Genomic DNA, 13543 nt, shown 5'->3' with positions numbered 1-13543 from the left:
ATCACTATCATCGCTACAATTTATTTCTACTAACAACCATCTCCACCATCACAACTAACGATATCTCCAACTAGTACCAACACATCGTCAATCATCATTCATTCATTTTTCAGCCATCATAACCAACACCTCCAACTACTAACATCAAGCAACGTCACATCGCAACCACCACCATCACTATCAACCGTCACCATCATAACAGTCACTACAATACCAACCATCATAAATATCACCACTAACATTACTAATCACTAATATCAATCATTGTCACCGCAACCACTATTATAAACCATCTCCACTATCACTAAAAACATAAATATTTTTTTCAATCAAATAATAATTTTATTGTATCAAATTACATACTTTTCTGAAATATAATTAGTTTTTTATTTGAATAGTATTTTTTATTTTATTATATATACAAATGAATTTTTTTGTACGTTCAGGTGTTGAAAAACAAATAGTTTTAATCATTCAGTTTTCAGATCTAAAGATAACATCTTAATCATTCAGACATGTATTCAGATTCAGATGTCTGAATCTTAAATCGTCTGAATCTTAAAAAAAAAAAAAAAAAAAAAAAAAAAAAAAAAAAAAAAAAAAAAAATCACCCAAAATAATGGAAGAAAAAAACTATACCCTTGCTTTTCCAAATTCTTTTATTCCAAATAGACCTTATAGTATTGAACTTGGTTTCCCTATCATGCGAAACTAATTTCAATCCTACACCAGTCAAGAAAACTCCAATCATAGCCGCAAAAGAATAGTACGAAAGTTCGACGGCAGGACCACAATTTTGCCATTTCATCGTCAAGGTAATTCTTAAAATGGAAGTAGTAGTCATCTTTAATTTAGTCATTCGATTTTAGAAAATGAAGTGATTGATAGATAGCCACATCAATAATAAAAGACATAATACATAACTTGGCTTACACTAACATTTATATCCTTCAATTTTCGGTGTGTACAAATAGACACTTAAATTTATATAAAGTAGAACAAGTAGACAAACACATCATATATGGTGTTCCACATGGTGTCTGAGTCTCACGTGAATTGCCACATAGGATGTGTGTGTTTACCTATTCAATTTTATTTAAGTTTAAGTGTCTACTTATGCACAACCCAAAATTGAAGAGTGTAAATGTCAGTTGAGACCAATTTAAATGACATATTTATTTTTTATTATGCCATAAGAAAATATTCCAAACTTAAAATAAAATCCTAGTTTAACATCCAAGAAAATAAATTTAGGGCAAATACCAAATAATAAATTAATAAAAGGCTTCTAATAACTGAACAAGCAAAATAGAATGAAGATTTTACAAAATCTTGTGTTAGTCCAATAAGACTTACCATAAATTGAATAATACATGCAGGTCTTGCCAATTCATGAACCAAGACTAGTGAATAATTTAACAAGGTAAAAAACAAAATGAAGATAGTAGTATCAACTCTTAGCAGTTTGAAAAAACTTGTGAACAATTTAACGAAATGGATAGAATAATAAAAATAGTACTCAGTCTTGTAATTCTGGAATGAGTTGTGAACAATAAAACAACACATGCAAGTCTTACCAATTTGACAAAAATTACAAACAACTTCAACATAAGTTGAATGGATATTGTTTTAAAGTCATATCTCGTCAACATAACTTGTGAACAAGTCAAGTCTTTCAAATTCGATAAAATTTATGAACAATTTAAAGAGAGGTAGACTAAGAATTGTACTAAAGTATTCCTCTATATCACCAATATCACTGATGAATGAATGATTTTTTTATCCTTTCAAGTGTGTAGTAACGATAGAGGCGAATTTTGAACTTATGAATTTTGTATTCTACTTTTATAAGTCACTGAATTCTAAATAAATAATTTATACCTACTCAATAGACTTTTAAGATAAATTAAAGTTTGAACAAGACTAATGAAATCAACTAAACTTGTAGCTAATATTCTAGTTCACCCTGAGTACCAAGACTACTTTTGTACCACTCTATTAAACATGGACAAAATTAAACAACAATATTAAATAATTCTATTTGCACAAATCACTCTCAAATGCATATGGAGAATCATTGAAAGGGAATGAAATTTCCTGCATGTTTACAAATTGAATAGCAGAAAATTATTTTTTAAATTTTTTGTATATAAAAATAAAATTTTTTTATAAAAAATATATAACATCAAAAATTAAATTATAAAAAACTAAAAAATCATTTCGAGTCTGCCACCAACTTTACCATCGAGCCATCAAGCATGTCCAAAAATAGTTAAATCATATAATTCGCAAAGTGCCAATGTCAATTCTAGTATTCATGGGCACGTCTTGAATTGACTAACAGTCTTCCAACTCACCGTTAAATTAAGCCCATGGGCTCCGCCACTTTCAAAAAACAATTCTTGTGGGTCCATCTATCAGGCCACAAGAAAGCTAAGCCCAGCCACTAAAATCTATGGAGTGGCAATTTAAGTAATTAGTTTAATCGTACGTGTTTCGCATGTATAATATTTAATTATTTAAAATTAAATAATTTTATTTATTACAAAAATTTTAATATAATATAAAAAGTTCAAACTACTTTTCAAAAATCTTTCACACTTTAATATAATAATATAAATTCATGCATATATTTTAGTATAAACACACAAACATACACACATATATATATATATTATCATCAGAAGTTTCAAGTGATAGATGGATCATCATTATTGCTTTCTCATGCTGTCAGAGGCTAAGAGAGATGCATTAATTTGAACCATATCTATGGTATGATTATTATTTTTATATATTAATTTTTTTTTCTAATTTTTAAAGTCTTTACAAAAACATTGATTTAAATTTTTCTTATTATACTGGATTTTTCAAATTTCTTAAAATCAAATTTAATTGATTTAAAAATTTAAAACTAATGAAACAAGTATTAATTTTCATTAATTCTAATGACTTCTAATAAGGAAAATTTTTATCATGAATATATTTAATTAATTTTTAATTCATAAATATTAAAAAAAATTGTAAAAATTTAATAAAGAATAAAAGATTCAAATATATTTTAAAAGTACTTCACACTTTCAATATATTATAGATATAAATATAGATACAAATATAAAAAAGTTAGGCCCTTTTCATTTGCTTTTTTAATAGGTTTACTAATGAATATAATGTTAGTAGATAATCGAGTGCGATCACCCATTACTTAGGAGAAATATGGGCTTAGCTTCATATCCTTTCGTCTTTGTTAATAGTGGTATTTAGTAATTCGAAATTATACAAATACATAATTTATGTTTTTAATATTACAAAAAATTTTAACTTCTTAAATATATTACAAAAATTTTAACATATACACAAAATTCTATGTATATGTTGGCTATGTTATGTATATTAATAAGAAGAGAGAGTAAAGTAATTAAAACAAATGGGAGAGAATGTAATTACTTTCAAAAGGGTTGGTATTTATGTTATTTATACATTTAGTAATTGTGTAGTTTTTTTCTTTCTTCAATATTTTTGTTTGCTATTTGTTATTTTATTTTTGCTTTGTATTTCGATATCTGGCCATCATTTTTATTTCTTTGAAATTCTTTTTCAAATAAATTTGATTTTTAAATTTAGACTTTATTGAAAATAATTTTTCCTATCTCAAAATAATAAAAATAAAATTGTTTATATCTTATCATTTCAAACTTTACTTTCGAAAACAAATTAGTTATTTTCTCTCAATTTAAAGGAAAACTTTTAATATAATTAATAAAATTATTATCATATAATTAAGAGATTACACATCTAAATTGAGACAACTTTTTGCATGAATCAAAATAAAATCATGTATAGTAAAATTTTTATCCTCCGACTATTTTGCAAATTCCACACACACTAATAATTTTAATGCATCATGTTACCCTTTCGTTGTGTGTTGCTCTCAGTTTGCCAAAATTTTTTGGCACGTGCGCAGTGTCACGTGACTAAACAAATTTGAACCGTTAAATACATTGCACCGGATGTGATGTGCTGCATTATGGGTCCCAGATTCACATGACCATTGGTATACGGGTCCCACAAGAATGAAATAACGACAGTAAACACCGACATAATAGCTGGGTGAAGTGCATTAGTGCAGCAATTGCTGCTGCTTAGAAGATGACAAAATTTCTTGTACTTTCTTCGTCTTAATTTTTACTAGCTAATTTAATTTGACGTGAGATTTTTAAAAGACGAAGGACCTGTCCGAACCTTTCATCTGTAAGTCAATGAATAGAAAAGAGAGGCCGGCCACTTTTGAAACTTGTGACCTACAGTAAATCATATTTATGTGGTTAGAAATCACTTTTATAAAAATAAATTTAATATTTTAAAATTAAAATATATTAAAGATAGAAATAAATCATTCTTTTTACGATTAACTAAAAAAGTGAATTATATAATTTGAAATAAATGAAGTAATATATACTTTCTTCTAGTAAATTGTTAGAAATTTTTTTGTCATAAGTGAATTATTTATTAAATAGATTAAATATTTTTTATATTTAATGAAATTTTTAACTAACTTTCGAAGAGAATAACGAATCATAAATAGAAAGGATAATAATGAAAAGTTACCTTTTACTAATTTTTATTCTCAGTTGTTTTTTCCTAACAAATATGTTATACACCAATTCACTTTATATGAATCAGCAAAGGTAATGTATATTTAATCAGATTAGACAAGCTTCAATTTATTTCATCTTTAAAGCAAGTTTTAATCAAATTCAGTAGCTTTTATTATGTAATTATTTAAAAAATTCATTAAAATGTATAAATATTCAATGTAATATTAATTTTTATTTTCTTTGTCCTAAGTATAAAATATAGTTTGAATTTTAAGAGTCAAAATTTATTTTAATAATACACTCAAATATATAATTTTTAAGATTTTTAAAAAATAATTCAACATATTTAGCAACCTACAAGTCATAAAAGTCAACAATTAAATATTAAATGCCATACGAATATATCGCGATAAAGTTTTTCTTGATTGACACTAGAAATAACACGAACTATGTAATTTAAATTAGAACAAAGACCAACGCTTAAAATTCTTATTTGAAAATTCAGAATCAATAAAATTGAAATTCCGGCTCAGTCCGTGAACAAGATCGAATAGGTAAATGACAGTACAATGTGGGGTTGAGATTTAAATTTTCATATATATATATATATATATATTCTCTCCTCTATAAAAGGTCAAACTATAACTCTACTACCTCAAAAAAGTTTAGAATAAATTAATGATGCTCCTTAGAAGCTCTTCAAGTCCATTACTAAAACAGTACAATTATCCATGGCTCCCACAAGAACCAAAATACTTGTCAACATTAACATCATCACCCTCTCAAGATCATCAACATTCAGCACAAAAGAAGATCATGTCCAGAGCTTTATCTGAAACTGATCTCAATTGGCCATCTTCATCATCTTCATCTTCAAGCAACTCATGTTGCATGCCCTTGCACAACTTACTACTTCCCATCACATTTGATGAAGAGGACAAAGAAGCTGAGGTATAATGTTCATATATTATTAGAAATTCTCATCTATCATGAGAGATAGTAAGTTATTTTTATTTATTTAATTAGTCTTCAACACATCTCTTCATGTACAATGTCCGTATATCAATCTGAATATTCTTTTTTTCTTGAGATCCTAATTTTACATCTTCAATACGCCTCCTCACGTAAGGACACTATTCTTATTCCATGAGTTTAATTCACGTGCGGTACACCGTACACCTATTATTTTTCTTGAGCTTCATTATGTTTTCAACAAGCCCCAAAATCACGTGGCATGATTCTTTTATAGAGTTTTAAGCATTGTAAAGAAAAAATGATACTATTATGTTGCTCAAAGAATATTCTACATCCAAGTCTTATTATAAAAATATGAATTCAGAAATAAAAATAACTTACATACTACAATATGTAAGGTGATCTATTGGTGTGCAAAATTCTTACAAAATATAAAATTGAATCTTCTTTTTAATGGCCGAGCATGTGTAACATATTTTTGATAATGAATGACAATGAGACTCAAATCTCAGACCAACTTTGTGTGCCTATTTTAATATTATATTAAAATAAATTGTGACCATCTGATCATCTCATCAACAAATTAAACTAGAACGATAGTGTAATATTTTTATTTACTTAATTATATACCAACATACAGGTAGAAATTATGACAAAGGGGTTGATGTTGCTTCCGAATTCTGGGTTGGAAACGATGGATGGGTGCGAAGACACTAAGGAAGAGAAAAGACACACGAGGGCGGTGGAGCAGCTGGTGGTTGAGGGTGGAGGTAGTGGAGGAGCCGGTAGAGGAAAGAAATGTGGTGGTGGTAGTGATGATTCTGAATATTGGGATTCGTCAAATCATGGGAGTGATCATACTGATATGTATTACACAAAAATGATTCAAGCCAATCCTGGGAATTCACTTCTTCTTGGAAATTATGCAAGATTCTTGAAAGAGGTATTAATAATATTATAAATTTTGCATATTTAGTATGTGAAAATAAAATAGAGGGTTGTGCTATGTTTTTTACTTTCTAGTTCCAGGATGAAGGTGTAAGATATGATTACCACCATGGTTTGTAGTGTAGTGGTGAAACTACAACCTTAATTTAAATTAATTGAAGTTTTAATATAAATATCATAATATTAAAATAAAAAATAAAAAATAAAAATTTTCAGGTGATTAAGTTATTTTTAACAAATAAAAAGATTAATTAAAAAATATTTATCAAAATTCGTGGGATAATTTTAAAGACAATTAAGAAATTTGATGGAATGTGAGGAGCAGAGTTGTCAATATGGCCCAAGCTCGTTGAGCCAACCCGGCCTAGTCCGTAAATTGTTTGAGTTGGGCTATAGTTTTTATAGCCCATTTAAGAATAGAACTCTTTAGCCTGACCCTATAAATCCGTTGACTCGTGGGACTTGAGCAATATGGAATGATTGGCCCGTGGGCTAAATACAAAATAAAATAGAGTATTAAAAATTAAAAGAAATTCAAACTCAAAGTTTATTTGAACCATCATAGATATTTAAATATTAAATATGTTTATAAAATATATAAATAATTAAAATATAAAATACTAAATTTTTTAAGGAATTAAATATGTTTGATGAAGATGATGTGATGATGTTGAACACGTCATAAGTGTCATGTGAATTTTTCTTTGAGGAGTTTATTTTCACTTTTAGTGGATTAAATATTGATTTTTCTTTGTGTTTTATTATGATCAATAAAACTAAAATTAGGTTAATATTGCTATTTAGCTAGTTATATTATTATTCATGAATAATTTTGTTTCTTTTTCAATATCTCTATTTGATTTGAATTTGGTATCAAAAGTTATTTAATTTCATAGATAATTATATATATATATATATATATATATATAGATAGATAGATAGATAGATAGATATATATATTTGTAAATTTGATACTTGATTAACAAGTAGTAACTACATCTAATATTATGTTGTAAATATTTATGTAATTAATAATTTAAAAATTAAATTAAGATTATAAAAATAATATATTTTTAAAAGTGAGCTGGTCCGTGAAGGTCCACAACCCACAATGTGAAAAGTTGGGCTTGCTATTTTCTGGCTCGTCATATTAATGGACCAGTCTGACCTGATTTGTTATACTTCAAAGCTCGCGTGGGCTTAGCCTAGATGGGCTGGGCTAGCCTGTATTGATATTAGGAAGATAATTAAGACACTTATGTCGTGCTTGTGTCACACTTTTGAAATTACCCTCCATCTATATTAATAGCTCACTATGTTATATTTCTCCGTCTCATTTTATTTGTCTCAAATTTTTTAATTTAATTTTTTATTTTATTTGTCTTTTTCCTAAATCAAGATATTTTTTTTCCATGTTTATCCTTTTGCATTAATTATTTTTTTTTTTCAAATTAAAATGTAATGGTAAACTAGCTATGTTATTAATTATTTTTCTTAATTGATGTGCCAAATTAAATTGGGATAAGTAAAATGAGACGGAGGGAGCATACACGTACTATATTATTACTTCTGTTTCGTTTAGTTGACATTCTTTCTAAAATTATTTGTTTCACTTTAGTTGTCGTTTGATGAAATTAAGATGATTTTATTTTGTTCTTTCAATACTATTCTTATGATTAAATGACTAAACAAAGTGTATATATTCAAATTTATTTTCTCAAAGTATAATTAATAAGACTAATTTAATAAAATAAATATTTTTGTAAGGAAAGTACCAAGTGAACAAGGCAACTATTTTAATGTGGAGCGAGTATATGGGTAATTAGCTAGAGTATAAAAGTAAGAAATTACTTCTCGTTCAACTACAATTCACAGTTATTTAGCAACAAACAAATTTTGCAGCCAAACAACAAACTTTATCGCTAATCTTATGAAACGACCGATTTCTATTAGCTACGAGCAAAATAGCGAAGGTTAGCGGCAAAATTTGTGGCTAAATTCAGTTTTTCTTTTTGTAGTATATGCTATGTTTCTGTAATGTTTTTGATTTTGTAAATTGAAAATGAAAATAGGTGCGTGGGAACATGGAGAAAGCAGAAGAATATTGTGAGAGAGCGGTGTTGGCAAATCCTAGTGATGGAAATGTACTCTCACTATATGCTGATTTAATTTGGAGAGCACATAAAGATGCCCCTCGTGCTCACAACTACTTTGAGAAAGCTGTTAAAGTTTCACCAAACGATTGGTAAGTATTCATTACTTTCTGTACTCGTCGAGCCCCAAGCTCCTGGTTCTCCTTTGGGTATGAATTTAATTGAATGAAATTGTGAAATCAACGAATATGTGTGTAATTCATATATGACACATAAGAACAAAATTATAGTAGAATTTAATTTAGAGAAAAGGGTCATATTTGTTCCTTTAATTTAACATTTCGGAATCGTTATTTCTTATGTATCCTTGGAACCAAATGACTCATTTTGTATATTTTCAAACTTGCGTTATTTTTTTTTGAAATTATTAATCCCACTTTTAATGGATAGTTATAGATTGTAGTTATCTTTTAAGTGAGATAATGTGTCAATATTCACTTATATTGTGAATATATAGAAGTTAAATTCAATAACCTATTATTCTTTTGATTTATTTTTACTTATCCACTATATTAAAAATAGTTTTTCAATTTTACTTGTTCAACTTGGAAAATAAAGAGATAGTTTACCATTTTGTCTCTATTTTACCTGTGTTATTTAATATATACTGCATTCATTTCTCTATATTTAGATGACTTATTATTAATATGGGTGATATAGTAAATGAACGGAGGAAGTACTGTTAAAAAAAAGTTAGAACTATGGACTTTGTGATAAATCTGTCAATAATAGCTCATAGCTAACATAAATTTTTTGATAATATTTTATTAATCTATTGCTAAATAGGATTAACGATTAATTTCTTGTTTAGCTATAAAATTCATGTGCCGCTAATTTCACCTTTTATGTTACTGTACTCCTATTGGATATGTTGTTGACGTTAAGAGTAAACAAACTTAAGGTGTTTTTTTTTAATAATGCAGCTATGTGTTGGCTTCCTATGCGCACTTTCTTTGGGATGCAGAGGATGAAGAGGAAGGAAAAGAAAAGGAACAAGAAAAGAGAGAAGAGCAAATGAGCAATAATATTAACTTATCAGAACCTAGTTTCATCATATAACTCATTGTCTGTAAGTTTAATGTCTATATATGTAGCAAAAATATAATTAACCCTGCCAACAGTTTTGGTCTTTTTTATATCTACTTTCACCTTTTGGGTAGTTTTTCCTTTAACCTTTCATTTCTGCTATGGCTACTAAAGCATTTTGATGTAATTTAGTTTTTGCTCTTTCTTGGCTTGGTTGTAACTAAGAATGAAATAAATCATGTTCATGGAAAAAGTCGATTTCTAAGTGTGTTTTGGGTACGCAGGAGGAAATAATTCAAAAAATATTTTCTAATTTTTTCACGTTGGTTGACCTAAGACAGCCGGATAAACATTTTCATGAGAATTGTTACTGACGGCTTTTATTGTCCCCTGGATGCCGTAAAGTTACGCTCCTCGAGTGGGACACGAACGTGTGAGACGTGCAGGCATCGTACCATGACACTGATCTTCACAAGGAGCATATGATAAAATGGCAATTCGGGAGACTACCACCCTGTAGAAGTGTTGCATTGCATGTTCTAAAAGGGCCAAAGGAGTTTAATAAGGACGTGGGTGAGTCCGAGGCTCTAGCCTGTGGGCAGCCACCGTGTGCGTGCTATTAGTATCAATATCACACGTTCTGAAGCAATAGTTGGAATCTTCAAATTTGGGTGAACCTCATTCCTAATTTTTCCTTGAAGATAGCAAAGTGCTTACCAAAGTTGGGTTTCGCTGCGAAATCATTCACCTGTGGGCTTGACTTACCCAAGGTGTAATGGCATTGTCATAAATAATATATTCTTCCACGAGTATGGGAATGTGATTAAACTGATACGCCCTTGAAGTTTTGATGATTCACAAATACTACTAAAAAAAAGGTTAAAATCGACCACAAAAACCTTCCACATGTGGAAGGTTTTTATAAAAAACCGACCACAAAAGAGACCAAAATCTGTGGTCGGTAAAACTGTGTTAGTTTTTCCAAAACCGACCACAAGTGGTCATTTTTTTTAAAACTATATACACGTATTTAAAATTTATTATTATTTTATTAAAGTTAGAAAAAATTATTTTAGAAAAAAAAAAACTACCACTGGTGGAAGGTTTTTTTATTAAATTAATTAATTAATTTAATAAACAACCGACCACAAGTGGAAGATTTTTTATTAAATTAATTAATTAATTTATAAAAAAATCGAACACAAGGGGAAGGTTTTTTTATTAAATTAATTAATTGATTTATTAATAAACCGACCACAAGTAGAAGGTTCCTTATTGAATTAATTAATTAATTTATTAAAAATCCGACCACTTGTGGAAGGTTTTTTATTAAATTAATTTATTAATTTGTTAAAAAACCTACCACAAGTATTTGCAAAACCAACCACTTGTGGTCGGATTTTCTGGGTATTTTATTAAAAAATAAAATTCTGAACCCAAATACAGCATATGCAACAACAACATTATAAAAATGCTTTCAAAAGCGTATAGGACATACAAAATGTCCAACAAAATATGAAAATACTACAACAATAGTTTCAAAGTACAACACATACAAAAATCAAAAACCTAAGAGTCACTATCATCTAATTCGTCATCGTCTTCCATATCATCATCCATGCTGAAATCATCCAGGAGGCCCAAACCCTTTGCAGCCCGAACTACATCACCAGGACATGGAGGAATATTCCCCGCAATCTGAATGAAACGGCTCATCTGCTGCTGCAGCTTCTTGAATTGTGATGTTGTTGCCTTCTCCGTCGTTTTTTGCCTCTCTCTCTATTCAGCGAGCTCTTGAGTGAGTTGAGAAATTGTATTTTGTATGCTTTCAATCCTTTCACTATCAACTGAAGAGCTAAAGTAAGAAGGGTCGGACGAACACCTAACGTTATCGCCAAAAACGTTTTTGTGGTATCCAACCAAATGGCGCCTCTATTTGCAGGACCCGCAACTTTTTCCCACAACTCCTCCTCTACATGTTAGGATATTAGGTCACCCTGACTTTCAGGAGGCAGACTACTATGATACGCATCGAGAAGACGCATATATTCGTCCTATATTCAAAGAAAGTTAATACTAAGAGTCAAAAAATATTGAAATGATTATAATCGAATAATATCAAATTTAAGAAAAAAAATTCATAAATTCAGAATTTGTTACTTATATGGACAACTTTTCCACGAGCTTCAACCTAGACATCTTCATCAGTCGAGTTCTTTTTTTTATCACATGAGTCTCCTCGTATAACTCATAATATGGTATTTTTCTACCCTTTTCTTTTTCCTGCATATGAAAAAGTTACCAATGTTCAAATAATTAAAAATTTAGATATATAGAAACAAACAATTAAAGCTGTAAAAGTTACATACCATTATTTCTATTACAACAAGAGTACTTCTGGCAACGGCCCGCAGTATGTAGGAAGCCACCCTTGGATGATGCCCGGGCTTTCTTACCTGTTTTACTCAATAATTTGTATTGTTCGCTATTCCAATAGAGAAGATACAGTTGCCATGCAGATTCAGGAATCCACTTAGGTCTTACCGATTTCTTTTGGGCATATTCCAAGAGATTGTTAAATCTGGTTCTACATCTAATGAAAAAGTTCTTCTTTATGCGAAATGTATTTGCATCATTCCACCAGCAAAATTTCTACAACAAAAATATAATATTCAATCTTTTGTTATAACAAAATGTAAATAAGTAGTCGAAAAGTTAAATTCTTACCTTAAATTCTTCAAACATTCGATCCCTGTCAAGTTTTGGAACCTTTTGCCAGCTGGTCCAGTAGCCATTGAAGTGGCGAGTAATGAATGTTGGCACCTTTTTTCCAGCTCCACCATCCGACCTAAACCTACAACAGAACATCAAACATTAATTTCATAGAGCATAATAATATAGTAATGAAAAAATGAGTAACGTTATTATATTTAGAAATCTTACCCTTTCCCAACTGGGACAAGATAAATCCTCCCAGAATCATCTTTGTCCCCTGGTTGCATAATAAGTGATTGTGGATGTACTGGCGTAGGTGGATCTAAAGCACCAGATGGAGTGCCTCCAAGACGAAGATCCGACAACCCAATAGATCCCGCAGAATCACTGTGCAAAACTGCTGCAGGAGGGTATCAATGATGGTACATGTCTGGAGGGGCCAGCGTCTGTACGATAGTACTGTGTTGGAGGTGGCACGGTTATAGGAGTAGAATGAGTCGATACAGAACCATATAGTGGCCCCCCATGCATAGGAGTATGTATCGAATCCTCTAACAACCTAGAATGTGAGGGTCGTACTGGCGCGTTAGCAAACCGACCCTTAGATATATGAATACCTTATGGCCATCTGTAAGGCAGAGGTTGTCGATTCTTTTTTGATTTTGTAGTGTCAAATTTTCCCTTACCTCTATCATCTCTGTCTGACATCTAAATTATGTTACGTTAACAAGTAGTTAGTTCCTACAAAATGAATGTATACGAAAAGATTCCAAGTATATAATTTCAAGTTACTAATTCACATTTCAAATCGCTCCAATAACACGATATATAGACAAAAATATTGTTATTACTATATAAATTATGGAAAAGTGGAAACAACAAAGTAAAACAGTATATTACGTATCAATCTTAAACAAGAAGCATAAAGGTAAATATATAATACAAACCATATCGACATCAACACATAATAAATACAACCTACACAACTAATCTTCATCTTCTGAAGACTCTCTACTAAACCATTCACCATCTTCGGAGGTTTCCTCATCTCCTACCCACTTAGCCTCTTCTTTCGCAATATTAACTTCTTCAAATATATTTTATGGGTGATTCAAACCATCCACTAATTCA

At 29.7% G+C, this 13543-nt stretch overlaps 1 protein-coding gene across 1 annotated transcript; it reads left to right on the top strand.

The window, feature by feature from the left end:
- Positions 1–5058: 5058 nt before the first annotated feature.
- LOC107877757 lies at positions 5059–9950 on the top strand. Its single transcript, XM_016724464.2, has 4 exons — positions 5059–5546; positions 6211–6513; positions 8591–8763; positions 9595–9950. The coding sequence occupies exons 1-4, from the start codon at positions 5274–5276 to the stop codon at positions 9728–9730; spliced, it is 885 nt and encodes a 294-aa protein (XP_016579950.1). The 5' UTR covers positions 5059–5273; the 3' UTR covers positions 9731–9950.
- The last annotated feature ends 3593 nt before the right edge of the window (positions 9951–13543 follow it).

Source organism: Capsicum annuum, chromosome 7 (genome assembly GCF_002878395.1).
Source record: "Capsicum annuum cultivar UCD-10X-F1 chromosome 7, UCD10Xv1.1, whole genome shotgun sequence".
Lineage (NCBI taxonomy): Eukaryota > Viridiplantae > Streptophyta > Magnoliopsida > Solanales > Solanaceae > Capsicum > Capsicum annuum.
The sequence above is the reverse complement of the archived record's forward strand: the minus strand, read 5'-3'. Positions and strand labels throughout refer to the sequence as shown.